This window comes from Salvelinus alpinus, chromosome 32 (genome assembly GCF_045679555.1).
Source record: "Salvelinus alpinus chromosome 32, SLU_Salpinus.1, whole genome shotgun sequence".
In the NCBI taxonomy this organism is placed as follows: domain Eukaryota; kingdom Metazoa; phylum Chordata; class Actinopteri; order Salmoniformes; family Salmonidae; genus Salvelinus; species Salvelinus alpinus.
Window position 1 is genome coordinate 15,849,281 of NC_092117.1, and position 16,931 is coordinate 15,866,211.

Consider the following 16,931-nt stretch of genomic DNA (forward strand, 5'->3'; position numbering starts at 1 on the left):
ACTTGTATTGTGATGACATTCTGCGATTTTCATAAGGCCTGCACTTAGCCTGATGTCCGCGTGCGTCTTGGTATAAGCCACTCATCTCCACCTTGGCAAAATGTAAGTGTTCTCGTCAAACCAACTCAATTTGGAGTGTATACTGTGGCTGACGTGGTAATGTTAAATAATGTTATATATCGTTTTCTTGGCATTTTGTGTTAAATATTGTGATAGACTCATGTTTTACCGGTACGGCGTACCCCCAATATTTATTTTGCCGGGACTCTATACCGGCTTACTTGCACCCCTTGGTAAATCTTTATTATAACACACAGATTTGCCAACAAGAGTGGGCACCTTAACTTCTTATGGCTGCAGGGGCAGTATTGAGTAGCTTGGATGAAAGGTTCACAGAGGTGCCCAGAGTAAACGGCCTGCTCCTCAGTCATAGTTTCTAATATTTGCATATTATTATTAGTATTGGATAGAAAACACTCTGAAGTTTCTAAAACTGTTTGAATTATGTCTGTGAGTATAACAGAACTCATATGGCAGGCAAAAAACTGAGAAGTTCCACTTCCTGTTTGGATTTTTTCTGAGGTGGCAGATTTTCAACCAAGCTCTCATTGAAATTACAGCGAGATATTGATGAGTTTTCACTTCCTACGGCTTCCACTAGATGTCAACAGTCAATAGAACTTTGTCTGATGACTCTAATGTGAAGGGGGGCCGAAGGAGACAGGAATTAGTCACCACTGCCACGAGCTGACCATGCTTTGACCACGCGCGTTCACGTGATAGGCAGCTCCGTTCCATCGCTCAACTGAAGTCAATCTAATTCTCCGGTTGGAACGTTATTCAAGATGTATGTTAACAACAACATTGATTCAGTACATCGTTTGACATGTTTCTACTGACTGTTATGGAACCTTTGGACATTTCGTCACGTTATAGTGGACGCGCTTTGTGACTTTGGAATTGTTTACCAAACGCGCTAACCAAAGTAGCTAATTGGACATAAATAACGGACATTATCGAACAAATCAAGCATTTATTGTGGACCTGGGATTCATAGGACTGCATTCTAGGACTGTTCATCAAAGGTAAGGAAACATTTATCATGTATTTTTTGGTTTCTGTTGACTCCAACATGGCGGCTAATTTGGCTATTGTTCTGAGCACCGTCTCAGATTATTGCATGATTTGCTTTTTCCGTAATTTTTTTTTGAAATTTGACACAGCGGTTGCATTAACTTCTTATGGCTGCATCCCGCTAACGGGATCGATATGACAACAGCCAGTGAAAGTGCAGGGCGCCAAATTCAAACAACAGAAATCTCATAATTAAAATTCCTCAAACATACATGTGTCTTATATCATTTTAAAGGTAATCTTGTTGTTAATCCCACCAAAGTGTCCGATTTCAAATATGCTTTTCAGCGAAAGCACTACAAACGATTATGTTAGGTCACCACCAAACCACAATAAGCACAGCCATTTTTCCAGCGAAATATAGCAGTCACAAAAAGCAGAAATAGAGATAAAATTAATCACTAACCTTTGATGATCTTCATCAGATGACACTCATAGGACTTCATGTTACACAATACATGCATGTTTTGTTTGATAAAGTTCATATTTATATCAAAAAATCTGAGTTTACATTGGCGCGTTACATTCACTAGTTCCAAAAGCATCAAGTGATTTTGCATAGCCACATCGTTTCAACAGAAATACTCATCAAAAATGTAGATGATAATACAAGTTATACACATGGAATTATAGATATACCTCTCCTTAACAAACTATGGTCATTAAGGCCTAGTGTGTTCAATAATTGAGAAAGCCAGTGGTCAGTAAACATTTCAGAAAGGGTTTCTATCAACCAGTTTGTAATGCATTGTAGATGCTTTATGGACATCAGTTGACCCTGTGCAGGTCAGACAATCACTTTGTTCCTTCAGAGAGGGTGGTGAGGTAACCAGCTCCATAATAACCTCGCTGGGACTGATTCTAGGGGGCTTCAACCTTGATCCTAGTGAAAAAACTTATACCGGTGTTATGGATGTCTGTGTTTGTATTTACGTTTGTGTGTGTGTGTGTGTGTGTGTGTGTGTGTGTGTGTGTGTGTGTATGTGTGTGTGTGTGTGTGTGTGTGTGTGTGTGTGTGTGTGTGTAACTGTACAGTGCATACCACCTGACAGAGTCCCCTTGAAACTGCCCTCTACCCTAACACACACACACACACACACACACACACACACACACACACACACACACACACACACACACACACACACACACACACACACACACACACACACACACACACACACACCCCTTCCCTGGGGGAAACCAATCCAGTGCTAGGGTGCTCATCTGTGAGGACAAGGGCTGTGATCTGGACTACCTTGAATAAGCACCTTCCAAACACAACATCATAATAAGTGTCTCTTCTTTGTCCCCTTCGATTAGCGTCATGGCTCTTGCTTGTCATCCACTATTAGTATAGCACCATAACGTTCCTATTTATTCACTATGTAGAGTCTGGGTATAGTTTTCTTCGTGCTTGATTTTGTTATGTTCCTTCCCTAGAGGTGTTAACCTTGGACTAATGACACAGAAAAACACAACTGATCTCAAAGAAAACAGTGCAATATTGGATTTTATCTCGGGGACATGATGCACTGCATTTGATTTCTGTTTAGTTTGACAACACACAACAATACAGATCAACACACAGGTGTAAAATGGACACAACTGTATTGTTATGTCAATGTAACAACAACATATCAATATATCGAAGTCAATGATCTGCTACAGCCCTAGAGTAGCACTATATACAGTGCCTTCAGAAAGTATTCAGACCCCTTGACCTTTTCCACATTTTGTTAAGTTACAGCCTTACTCTAAAATGTATTAAATAGTTTTTTTCCCTCATCAATCTACACACAATACCCTATAATGACAAAGCAAAAACTGTTTTTTAGAATTATTTGCTAATTTAAAAAATAAATATATATATATATTCAGACCCTTTACTCAGTACTTTGTTGAAGCACATTTGGCAGCAATTACAGCATCGAGTCTTTTTGGGTATGACGCTACAAGCTTGTCACATCTGCATTTGGGGAGTTTCTCCCATTCTTCTCTGCAGATCCTCTCAAGCTCTGTCAGGTTGGATGCGGAGCGTTGCTGCACAGCTATTTTTAGGTCTCTCCAGAGATGTTCGATCGGGTTCAAGTCCGGGCTCTAGCTGGGCCACTCAAGGACATTCAGAGACTTGTCCCGAAGCCACTTCTGCATTGTCTTGGCTGTGTGCTTAGGGTTGTTGTCCTGTTGGAAGGTGAACCTTCGCCCCAGTCTGAGGTCCTGAGCGCTCTTGAGCAGGTTTTCTTTAAGGATCTCTCTGTACTTTGCTCCGTTCATCCTTGCCTCGATCCTGACTAGTCTCCCAGTCCCTGCCGCTGAAAAACATCCCCACAGCATGATGCTGCCAGCACCATGCTTCACCGTAGGGATGGTTACAGGTTTCCTCCAGACGTGACACTTAGCATTCAGGCCAAAGAGTTCAATCTTAGTTTCATCAGACCAGAGAATCTTGATTCTCATGGTCTGAGAGTCTTTAGGTGCTTTTTGGCAAATTCCAAGCAGGCTGTCATGTGCTTTTTACTGAAGAGTGGCTTCTGTCTGGCCACTCTATCGTAAAGGCCTGCTTCGTGGAGTGCTGCAGAGATGGTTATCCTTCTGGAAAGTTCTCCCATCCTCACAGAGGAACTCTAGAGCTCTGTCAGAGTGACCATCAGGTTCTTGGTCACCTCCCCGACCAAGGCCCTTCTCCCCCGATTGCTCAGTTTGGCCGGGTGGCCAGCTCTAGGAAGAGTCTTGGTGGTTCCAAACTTCTTTCATTTAAGAATGATGGAGGCCACTGTGTTCTTGGGGACCTTCAATGCTGCAGACATGTTTTGGAACCATTCCCCAGATCTGTGCCTCGACACAATCCTGTCCCGGAGCTCTATAGACAATTCCTTCGACCTCATGGCTTGGTTCTTGCTCTGACATGCACTGTCAACTGTGGGACCTTATATAGACAGGTGTGTGCCTTTCCAAATCATGCCCAATCAATTGAATTGACCACAAGTGGACTCCAATCAATTGTAGAAACATCTCAAGGATGATCAATGGAAACAGGATGCACAAGAGCTCAATTTCGAGTCTCATAGCAAAGGGTCTGAATACTTATGTAAAAAGGTATTTCATATATATATTTTATTAATTTCTAAAAACCTATTTTTGTTTTGTCATTATGGGGTATTGTGTGTATATTTCTGAGAAAAAAAGAACAATAAATCAATTTCAGAATAAGGCTGTAACATAACAAAATGTGGAAAAGTCAAGGGGTCTGAATACTTCCCGAAAGCACTGTGTATGCTTGTCTTTTGAGAGCGCTTAATATTCTCTGGGCTTTGGTGGAGTGATCTCAGTGTGTCAGCCAGTCAGTCAGTGAGGTCTGGTGTCAGTTGCTGTGTAAATAAGGCATAATTCTCCCTGTCGTGTGCCCAGGGTGCCCAGGCATTAGCATTGGAGATGTTACACCCAACAGGCCCTGCTGAATTTTCAGGCTGCTTCATGCTACATAGGTTTTCCTTTCCGTATCCTGTAGTGAAAAATGTATACAGTTAGCCTACATATCGTGATATTTTTTTTGAATAAATTATATCGATACTTTGAATCCCAAGTATTGATTTTAATTTTGCTGGGTAGTATTAGCTAGCGCTTGTCGGCAGTACCTGCATCCAATCCTATAGATATCCATCTTCTTTTTACATTTTGAGCCAAAATGTTTTCTCCACTTTTATTTCCGTGACTGACCAAAACTCATTTTCTCACTTGTCTCTCTGTAGTAGACATACAGTATAGTGAGCAATATGTTTGGAACATCAAATCGGAATAAAATTGCAGTATCAAATCACAATACATATAGAATCGTGAGAATCTCGAAAGCCCTGCTCTGGTCTGTCCTGTTTGGTTTAGGATGTTTATATTGCAGTATGAACCTAATTTAATTTGGAGGGATTTTGAATTGCTCTCTGGGTTTCATTGAGTGTTGGGGGGAGGTGGGTGGGAGTGTAGAAGGTTGAACATCGGTTGTTTTGGCATCACGCTGGAATTTAATTTATCCTCTCTTGAGATGATGTTACTGATGAGGGAAAGAGGGAGCTGGCAGGGATCCTCTAAAGCCTTGTTCACACTGCAGGCCTTAATTCTCAAATCAATTGTGTTTTTCAAATCCGTTATGGAATACTAACTGTCCAAACAGCAAGTTACAAGTGACCAAATTGGATTTGTGTGTGTTCAGACAGCAGTCTTTTGCTGACATGTGTGCAGTGGTGTAGACTGATTGGTGGTGGTGCTCGTGCTTCCTATCACTCAGAAGATATGTATCAAGCTACGGTGACAACAATGCCTACAATGGACATTTCCCGGTTGCTTTGAATGTTCAAAATCATAGTGTAAGAACACTTTCAAAGCCTCAAACAACCTAGTTAGCTACCACATGTCCTTGTCATACTGTCAACAGAGTAGCTAGCAAGCAACAAGATATGCCAAATAACAGTCTTAAAACCAGTTGAGGTAAAATAAATCAGATTTGACCATTCAGACACAAGTCGCAGGGCCTTGGAATCAGATTTATATCTGACTTCAAACCACATATGAAAATGTGGCTCGAAGTATCCTATTCCATGTGCTTTAGGGCTGTTCAGACTGCAGGAAAAATAACAGATTCAAACCAATCGGAAATGCAAAAAATTTTGATTTTAGTCACTTCAAACTGCTAATATAAACAAGGCTTTAGCATTCGTCGGATGTTTTCAATATTGCACTTTCTCTTCTTTACTCATTCCCTCCCCCTCCATCCATCCCTCCTGCCCGCCCTCCCTCTTTCTTTCTCTCTGTCTCTCTTTCACGCTCCCTCTCTCTTGCTCCCTCTCTCTTTCACTGTCTCTCTCCCTCCCTTCCATCGCCCTCATTCTCAGAAACTAAAGTAATTTTCTGAGAAAACCTCCTACTGTGTATACCCAGCTGTTGGCATAAGAGGAAGCCCAGTTCTCTGAATAATCAGTCTGGTACACTGATCATTACTTAGGGCCATGTTCTCTGTTTCCTCCTTCACTTCTTAACACCCTGACCAGTGTCTCCAAATACCTTGGGATTTCAATAAAGTTGGTCCAATGCAATGCATACAAGGCTATTAGCAGTTGTCCAATAAGGATGAACATGTCTGATATTACGGAAAGGAGTTGTCAGTGTGACAGGTCTATTATGGCTCATTTGTAAAGGCCAATTGTTGTTGTTATCAGACTTGCATTCATATTCAATCAGGAATTGGGACTAGGTAGAGTGAAAAAGCATGGGCTGAATTCCCCCGCAATGCGTTGCCTAGGACAACCCTTATTTTTTTTGTGGAGAAATTCTGAAGAAATGAACTTTCACACACCTGAGTCTATTCTGAACTGAGTCTCTTTTCATTCACAGGTGGGTGTTTTATGCCTCAACTGTAAAATATTGTTGCCTAAAATTGGCATGACGTGCTATGAGTTTAAAGATCCAGGGCAGTCCAAAACGTGATTTTTCCTGTGCTTTATATATACAGTTGAAGTCGGAAGTTTACATACACCTTAGCCAAATACATTTAAACCCAGTTTTTCACAATTCCTGACATTTAATCCTAGTAAAAATTCCCTGTCTTAGGTCACTTAGGATCACCACTTTATTTTAAGAATGTGAAATGTCAGAATAATAGAAGAGTGAATGATTTATTTCAGCTTTTATTTCTTTCATCACATTCCCAGTGGGTCAGAAGTTTACATACACTCAATTATTATTTGGTAGCATTGCCTTTAAATTGTTTAACTTGGGTCAAACATTTTGGGTAGCCTTCCACAAGCTTCCCACAATAAGTTGGGTGAATTTTGGCCCATTCCTCCTGACAGAGCTGGCGTAACTGAGTCAGGTTTGTAGACCTCCTTGCTCTCACACGCTTTTTCAGTTCTGCCCACAAATATTCTATGGGATTGAGGTCAGGGCTTTGTGATGGCCACTCCAATACCTTGACTTTGTTGTCCTTAAGCCATTTTGCCACAACTTTGGAAGTATGCTTGGGGTCATTGTCCATTTGGAAGACCCATTTGTGACCAAGCTTTAACTTCCTGACTGATGTCTTGAGATGTTGCTTCAATATATCCACATAACTTTCCTCCTCATGATGCCATCTATTTTGTGAAGTGCACCAGTCCCTCCTGCAGCAAAGCACCCCCACAACATGATGCTGCCACCCACGTGCTTCACGGTTGGGATGGTGTTCTTCGGCTTGCAAGCCTCCCCCTTTTTCCTCCAAACATAACGATGGTCATTATAGCCAAACAGTTCCATTTTTGTTTCATCAGACCAGAGGATATTTCTCCAAAAAGTACGATCTTTGTCCCCATGTGCAGTTGCAAACTGTAGTCTGGCTTTTTTATGGCGGTTTTGGAGCAGTGGCTTCTTCCTTGCTGAGCGACCTTTCAGGTTATGTCGATATAGGACTCGTTTTACTGTGGATATAGATACTTTTGCACCTGTTTCCTCCAGCATCTTCACAAGGTCCTTTGCTGTTGTTCTGGGATTGATTTGCACTTTTCGCACCAAAGTACATTCATCTCTAGGAGACAGAACACGTCTCCTTCCTGAGCGGTATGACGGCTGCGTGGTCCCATGGTGTTTATACTTGCGTACTATTGTTTGTACAGATGAACGTGGTACCTTCAGGCATTTGGAAATTGCTCCCCAAGGATGAACCAGACGTGTGGAGGTCTACAATATATTTTCTGAGGTCTTGGCTGATTTCTTTTGATTTCCCATGATGTCAAGCAAAGAGGCACTGGGTTTGAAGGTAGGCCTTGAAATACATCCACAGGTACACCTCCAGTTGACTGAAATGATGTCAATTAGCCTATCAGAAGCTTCTAAAGCCTTGACATCATTTTTTGGAATTTTCCAAGCTGTTTAAAGTCACAATCAGCTTAGTGTATGTAAACTTCTGACCCACTGAAATTGTGATACAGTGAATTATTAGTGAAATAATCTGTCTGTAAACAATTGTTGGAAAAATTACTTGTGTCATGCACAAAGTAGATGTCCTACCCGACTTGCCAAAACCATAGTTTGTTAACAAGACATTTGTGGAGTGGTTGAAAATTGTATTGATTTTAAGAAAGGCATTGATGATTGTGGATAGGTACATTCGTGCAACGAATGCGCTTTTTTCGCAAGTGCGCTTTTGGCCCCGTTTGGCGAAGTAGGCTGTGATTCGATGATAAATTAACAGGCACCACATTGATTATATGCAACACCGGACAAGCTAGTTAACCTAGTAATGTCATCAACAATGTGTATTTAACTATTGATTATGTGAAGATTGATTGTTTTTTATAAGATAAATTTAATGCTGTGTCACGCCCTGGCCTTAGTATTCTTTGTTTTCTGAAATATTTTGGTTAGGTCAGGGTGTGACAGGGGGGATGTGTGTATGTATTTGTCTCGTCTTGGGTGGTGGTATTGTATAGGGGGTTTTGTTGAGTGTATGGGGTTGTGTTTAGTATAGTTGTCTAGGCAAGTCTATGGTTGCCTGAATGGTTCTCAATCAGAGACAGCTGTCATTCATTGTCTCTGATTGGGAGCCATATTTAAGGCAGCCATAGATGGTAGGCTTTTGTGGGTAATTGTCTATGTCTATGTGTAGTGTTTAGTGTCAGCACTATTTTGTTTAATATAGCTTCACGGTCGTCTGTTTGTTGTTTTTGTTCGTTTTGTTTCGTCTTCATTGAAATTAAAGAAGATGTCTTTCTTTCACGCTGCACCTTGGTCCGCTTCTTATGACGATCGTGACAGCTAGCTAGCAACTTACCTTGGCTCCTTGCTGCACTTGCGTAACAGGTGGTCAGCCTGCCACGCAGTTTCCTCATTGAATGCAATGAAATCGGCCATAATCGGCATCCAAAATTGCCGATTACCGATTGTTATGAAAACTTGAAATCGGCCCTAATTAATCGTCCATGCCGATCAGTCAACCTCGAATGTAAACTTCTGACCCACTGGGAATGTGATGAAAGAAATAAAACCTGAAAAAAATCATTCTCTCTACTATTTTTCCGACATTTCACATTCTTAACATAAAGTGGTGATCCTAACTGACCTAAGACAGGGGATTTTTACTAGGATTAAATGTCAGGAATTGTGAAAAACAGAGTTTAAATCTATTTGGCTAAGGTGTATGTAAACTTCTGACTTCAACTGTAGCTCGTCTGGTATGCTTGTGTCACTGGGCAGCTCACGGCTGTGCTTCCCTTTGTAGTCCGTTTTAGTTTGCAAGCCCTACCACATCCGACAAGCGTCGGTGTAGTACAATAGATGGGTAAAAATAAAAAAGCAGACAATTAATATCCCTTTGAGCATGGTGAAGTTATTATTACACTTTTGATTCTGTATCAATACACCCAGCCACTACAAAGATACATGTGTCCTTCCTAACTCAGTTTCCGGAGAGGAAAGAAACCGCTCAGGGATTTCATCATGAGGCCAAGGGCCAAGAGCTGAAAATAGTTGTCTTGCAATGATCAACAAACAACTTAACAGAGCTTGAATTATTAAAAAAAGAATAATGTGCAAATATTGTACAATCCAGGTGTGCAAAGGTCTAAGACACTTACCCAGAAAGACTCATAGATGTAATCACTGCCAATGGTGATTCTAACATGTATTGAGATATTTCTGTATTTCAATTAGTCATTATGGGCTATTGTGTGTAGATGGGTGAGAGAAAAAAAATCTATTTAATCAATTTTGATTTCAGACTGTAACACAACAACATGTGAAATATGTCAAGGGGTAGGAATGCTTTCTGATGGCACTGTATGCAGACACTTGTATGTGCTGCGCAGGTCGGCTCAATCAGAAATGACCAAAATGTCAAGCACGCTATATTGAATCCGTCCCCAAGTATGTGTTGTAGCTCTCAACAGACATTCTTCATCTTATAGATCCGTCAGTCTCAGAGATAGTGCATGAATATCTGTCAAATACTCATCTCATGCTATAGTAGTTGTCTGCTGAGCTCTAATTGCCCAGCACCAGCAGAGTCCATTATATTCTTGATTAATGTTAATGTATGTGTGTGTGTGTGTGTGTGTGTGTGTGTGTGTGTGTGTGTGTGTGTGTGTGTGTGTGTGTGTGTGTGTGTGTGTGTGTGTGTGTGTGTGTGTGTGTGTGTGTGTGTGTGTGTGTGTGTGCGTACGTACGTGTGTTGGTGTCTGTCTGTGTGTGTGTGTGTTGCATGAATTAATCACAGCTTTAATTTATGCTGTCAGACCTTAAATAGCACGATTTAGAGCCTTAATGATGATTATGTTTTGTAGATTGTGTTTTTAGATAATGATAGTATGGATGGAAAAGAGATGACTGATTGGATGTGTAGAAGTCAGTGTGTGTGTCGTTAAGACCAGAACACTGACATGCTTGGTGTCAGGTGTGGTGTGAGCAGCAACAGATGGTGCCCCATTCGCTTGAGTGAGAAAGTGTGTGTGTGTGTGTGTGTGACAGTGTGTGTCTTGTCACAGAAAATATGATTATGAAAGTGTGTGTGTGTGTGTATATGCTTTAAAGGGGCATAAGTGAAAGCACTGCAGTTTGGCTGAGTCTCAGCTGGCCTTGCTTGCATTATTGTTCATAGGCAGAAAGAAGTGGTTGCTCGACTGAATAGGAGGCAACTTTTTTGTTTCTGATGAGAGGGCACACATCACTCTGTCTCTGCTCTTTCACTGTGGCCATCCTAGACTGTACAGAATTGGACCATATTACATATAGGGAAAGGAAGTAGTAGAATCGTTAGGCAGCTAAATAGCATATGTACTGTGAATATTTAGCACATGCTTTAAGAAGTTAATAAAATACCAGAAGTAAGGCCAGCAGCCACATAGTGAATATGGAGCAAACCTGCCAGTGAAGATGCAGAGTAGGATGGAGGGACTTCCTGTAAACCAGCAGAATGGGAGAATCCAATGTCCCATTTTCCAGACTCTCACGACCAATCATGTTGGCCTAGCCACGAAAATCTGTTCAAACAGTGAGAGAGAGAATGACAGAGTGTATGTGTGTTGTGTGTATTGTGTGCGTGGGGGTGTGCATATGCAAGTGAGGGAATGGAGCATCATAAGAATATGGACATTAGCAATAGCCTCTTCACTATCACCAATACACATGGCAATCATACTGCCCTTGTCAATTCAGCCATCCAACTGTGGTCGCTCACTGTGAGTGAATGAGTGTGTGACGCACATTGAGGGTATGACGAAGGCTGAGCTGTTGTATTTGAAGGAGCTTTACTCTTTGTGGGGTATGCCAAGCTGAAGGTCATATTCTGTCTTTCAGGAACTGGCTGTATGCCCCCCCCTCCCCAAGTCATCTTTTGAGAACTTGTTCACCCAGACAAAAGACAGCTGCAGAAGCCTGGCGAAGCAAAGAACACAAAGACAGAACCTTTCTCCAAGGGAGAAAATGGCGCAAACCTCATCCGTCCTTGAAATGTTTGAATCCCAATCCTGGTAGATGCAGAGTGTTTACTTTTTGCACTAGTACTGTATTCCAATCTGGTTATGGGTGTCCCTTACAGAAGTCTGAATTAGTCTCATGATAATAGCATTGGTTGGCAGTGTGTCACCTGACCTCATGATGTTCTAACGTGTCAGCAGAGAAGCTCCTGAGCAGACCTTTACCAGACCTGATGACATCGCTTCTCCACTCTGTCAGTAAAGGGTTAAGCACACCTACCTCTCCTCAGGGCAGTGTGTGTGTTTGTGTGTGTTTGTGTGTGTGTGAGTGAACAAGAGAGAGAGAGAGTTATTGGATAAGAGAATAGAGGAAACGGTGGCTGTTTATTCTTTAGGCTGTCATACAGTGTATGATGCTGGGTCTATTTTTAGCCCTGAGATTTGAGCCCGGTTGTAGCTGTGAAGAAAGATTGCTGAGAAAGAGGATATGACGTCAGCATATGCTCCACATCCTCTTCTCACTGTCAGTCAGACTTCCTGTTGTCATGCCAGATGTGCTAACTGGGCTGCATTCAATATCACTGATAAGCTGTGTAAACATTTTAGAATAGCAATGGTTCCGAACTGAGTAAAGGGTTGCACAACCCAACAGTATAGTGACAAGGAAGATGTTTTTGTAATTGATGCATGGTTGTCAGCTCCATCGCTGATTGGTAGTCATTGTTCATCATTGTCCTGCAATATATGCTAAGACTGTTGAAGTACTTGCTGTGCTGGACATAAGGGATGGTGTTTGCTTTGTGGATCTTGTTTTATGTTCTGAGTCTGGAAGGGCATGCCAGGATGCTAGCAGGGTTGGCCCTGGATCATTATTCAGTGGTATGGAACGGAACAGGGAGACGTTTTGGAGATTTGTATTGCATTTTTGAATAGTCTAGTGTTAGAGTAGAACAATCAAAGCCTTTGAACACAAGTTGGATAATGGAAACAAAGATAGACATGCCTTTTGTGCTGTTTGACGGAGTTGACAGTTAGGTGCATTCTATAAAGGAAAGGTTTTGATTAGGTTGTTCTGTCACGGATCTCTCCGGAACATTCATTACGCACACCTGCCCCCTATTCACAGTGATTAGTAATTGTATAAGTGTGTCCTTGGTTTACCATTGTGCTGTCGATTTATTGTTACAATGTCCGTTGGTTCGTGTGAGTACCTGTTCTATGTGTGGTTTGTCTTTCGTGCGATTGTGGATTGCGCAGATGATTACGGGTCTCGTCCAGTGTGTTAATCATTGTGCGCTTGTGTTATTTATTCGAGGTACTCCTCGCTCTTTTGTTTGAGTTTCTACCCTGTGTTTTGTATAGTGTTTGTTTGGTCTTCGTCCCTGTGCCTTTACATGGCACGCCGTAATTTGGGTAAGAAATAAAAATAACTATTACGCATTCCTGCGCCTGTCTCCCAAATCATTCATACCAATGTGACATGTTCCTTTGCATGGTGTGATGGCTGATACTTTGGTTTGTGGAAGGGTTTGTTTCGGATGTGGTTAATGTTGAGAAAAGTATGTGTAAAAAAATAAAAATATACTGTATGTACACTACCGTTCAAAAGTTTGGGGTCACTTAGAAATGTCCCTGTTTTTGAAAGATAATATCATTTTTGCCCATTAAAATAACATCAAATTGATCACAAATACAGTGTAGACATTGTTAATATTGTAAATTACTATTGTAGCTGGAAACGGATGATTTTTAATGGAATATCTACATTAGCGTACAGAGGCCAATTATCAGCAACCATCACACCTGTGTTCCAATAGCACGTTGTGTTAGCTAATCAAAGTTTATAATTTTAAAAGGATAATTGATCATTCGAAAACCCTTTTGCACAGCTTAAAACTGGCCTTCTTTAGACTAGTTGAGTATCTGGAGCATCAGCATTTGTGGGTTCTATTACAGGCTCAAAATGGCCATAAACAAATAACTTTCTTCTGAAACTCGTCAGTCTATTCTTGTTCTGAGAAATTAAGGCTATTCCATGCGAGAAATTGCCAAGAAACTGAAGATCTCGTACAACGCTGTGTACTACTCCCTTCACAGAACTACGCAAACTGGCTCTAACCAGAATAGAAAGAGGAGTGGGAGGCCCCGGTGCACAACTGCGCAAGAGAACAAGTACATTAGAGTGTCTAGTTTGAGAAACAGACGCCTCACAAGTCCTCAACTGGCAGCTTCATTAAATAGTACCCGCAAAAACACCAGTCTCAACGTCAACAGTGAAAACACGACACCGGGATGCTGGCCTTCTAGGCAGAGTTGCAAAGAAAAAGCCATATCTCAGACTCAGATTAAGATGGGCAAAAGAACACAGACATTGGACAGAGGAACTCTGCCTAGAAGGCCAGCATCCCGGAGTCGCCTCTTCACTGTTGACGTTGAGACTGGTGTTTTGTGAGTACTATTTAATGAAGCTGCCAGTTGAGGACTTGTGAGGCGTCTGTTTCTCAAACTAGACACTCTGGGACGGAATCAATGGAATGGTATCAAGCACATCAAACATGTGGTTTCCATGAGTTTGATACCATTCCATTCACTCCATCCCAGTCATTATTATGAGCCGTCCTCCTCTCACCAGCCTCCTGTGATCTCTCTCTCAGTACCAGGGCAGGCAGTCAGTAGCTAGACCAGGACTGAATACAGTATAGTGTTCCTCAGTACCCCTGCTGTGTTTCTACAGACAAGAGAAGAGACAGAACATTGGTCTGTTGTGGGTGGATGCCTTCAGTAGGACTAAGGATGAGAGCCTAATTTGCCTCCAGAGAAAACACACACACACACACAGCGTAAGTGTGTGAGTGTGTTTGATCTTAGGGTTTTTAAATAGTAGTTAAAGCTCCTAATATCGCTGGTTTTCCTGGTGTGCTCCAATCACTTCTATTTACTCCATCTCTGGGTCTTCCGGCTGCGAGTGCTAGGAGTTCCCACAAACAACTATAACAGGGAAGTGTGTGTGGAAGTGGGAGTCAGAAAGTGTGTGTGCTGTCACTGTTGGGTATTTTTCTCTCTTTTGGTTGCTAGCAAGCAGGAAGTAGGTTAATAAGGTGGTAAGCCCAGCACAGATATTTGGTAGGAAACTAATTAAGTGTTGACCTGGACTGCTGTTGGATTATGGGATGTTGGAGGATGTGTGAGTGTATGTGAGCGTGTGTGAGCATGTGTATGTGTGTGTGATAGTGATCAGAGGTCCTCTACAGGGGACAGCTCCTAAGCTAGGCCAACAGCTGCTTCCCTAGCTTCTAATTTGCATTTCCACTTTGAAGCCTTTTTCCTATTATGTCTGCTGAGGAATATTTTACATATTATTAATGGCTTACATGTGCAGCTAACCTACCCACACTGTCATGAACATAGACACGCACACATGCGCATGTACAGTATGCGTGTACAGGCATGCACACACATGTAAGCACGCACACACACACTAACTCCCCTAACCATGTCAGCTACAGGCTTCTGACTGATCTTAGTGTACAGTGTGTTATGTATCCAAATAGATGCAGTAAAATCATTCTGTTTATTTGATAGTGTAAGCAACACTTAGGCGTCGTTCCTGGTGCTTTGAGCTTTTTGTTCCCCCACCAATAGCCTAATGCAGAGGTTCAGAGCAGACCTTCACTGACACTGTGTCTAATGGCTGTCATAGAGGGATTCAGGAACATAATGAAGACTGTTGAGGTGGTGTGTGTGTCGTTATATGTGTGTGTGTGTCTTTACCTTTTTATATGTGTTTGTGTGTGTGTGTTTACTCTTTGAAGTCTTCATAGAAGCCTGGCGCTGTTGTTCAAAGAGTCGGCTCTTTCTATTCTCCCTTCTTTCCTCCTCTCACAATGAGGCTATGCCTCAGAGGACCCTAACAAAATGGAGGGCCACCTCCCCCCTCCACACACACACACACACACACACACACACACACACACACACACACACACACACACACACACACACACACACACACACACACAGGTGCAGCAGAGCAGAGGAGACAGCTGTGGACTAGCCAGAGGTCTCTGTCCCTGTCTCTGGCTGGACCAATGGGAGGGCAGGAGGAAGCAGGTCAATAGTGGCAGAGGGCCAGGAGGATCAGGGTCTCTCTGCTTAGAGGACAGGATAGGGGCAGGATAGCCCTTCAAAACACCTGTCAGTGTTTTCTCTGTACTTAGAATATTAAATAAACACGCATGCACACACACACGTAGCTAGCTAGTTAAACAATGAACCAGGATAATCTCATAGTACTACAGTACCAATACAAACATTGTCATGGCTGTAGTATGAATCTGCAGGTAGCTAAAGCTAACAAAATTGGTTCAATGTTAGCTAGCTAACATTAGGCTATAACTAGCAATGCAAATGGATTCCTGATTCAAATAATATTACTACACAGATCATACACTTAATGTTAGTTAGCGAGACAGCAAGCTAACGTTTGCTAACTAACAGTACGCTTTAACTTGCAATAAAAACGACTTTCTGACTAAATTAGAAACGTATATCTGAAAATGTAGCTAGACTCTTATCTGTATACATGGATGAATGCTTCACGTAGTTAACCATTTAACTCAATTTTGTTTAGCTACATCTCATTTGGCCAGCGTTGTGTCAAGTCATGTTGTTGAGAAAAGTAGCAAAACTTTTGTAGTTCTCTATGGCTAGCGTTATATCTTTCATGGAAAGGATTGTCAACACATACTGAACAGCTCACGTTATAGACAGAAGCATGCTACATTGCAGACCAATCCAAACTCATCTCCCGGCATATCCAACCCATCCATTTTCTCAGCCAATCATGGCTAGTGGGAAGGTTCCATCTTTTTCTGTGGCTAAACCAACTTGGCTCGTAATTTAACAATTGTGTTCATATTTAGAATAGAATACAAGTTTGTTATTAAGGCAAATGAAAGGTCACATATTCCAGAAGGCATTTCTACCAAAAAAACACATTTTGATAAAAAATATTTGTTTACGTTCAAATGACGCTCCTGTGAAGTAGTGCGACATATGCCTAGTTTCCTGAAACGAGTCATATATGTACAGTGCCTTCAGAAAGTATTCATACCCCTTGACTTATTCCACATTTTGTTGTGTTACAGCCTGATTCAAAATGTATTAAATATGTTTTTCTCACCTATCTACACACAATACCCCATAATGACAAAGTGAAAACATGTTTTTAGAAATTTTTGCAAATTTATTGAAAATTAAATTCAGATTATTCAAATTAAATTCTGATTATTCAAACTTTGTCAAATTGGTTGCTGATCATTGCTAGAAAGCGATTTTCAAGTCTTGCCATAGATTTTCAAGCCG

At 41.6% G+C, this 16,931-nt stretch overlaps 1 protein-coding gene across 5 annotated transcripts in view; it reads left to right on the plus strand.

The window, feature by feature from the left end:
- Window positions 1-16,931, plus strand: part of ccdc85a (coiled-coil domain containing 85A) — a 64,897-nt gene that overhangs the window by 13,838 nt on the left and 34,128 nt on the right. The window contains exon 3 of one of the 5 annotated variants that reach the window (XM_071380586.1): window positions 11,449-13,705. The exons of the other annotated variants lie outside the window; for them this stretch is intronic. Within the exon in view, the coding sequence (XP_071236687.1) occupies window positions 11,449-11,489 (41 nt within the window). The 3' untranslated portion in view covers window positions 11,490-13,705. Of the gene's footprint in view, window positions 1-11,448; window positions 13,706-16,931 lie in introns of those variants that run through there. 5 annotated transcript variants of the gene reach the window in all.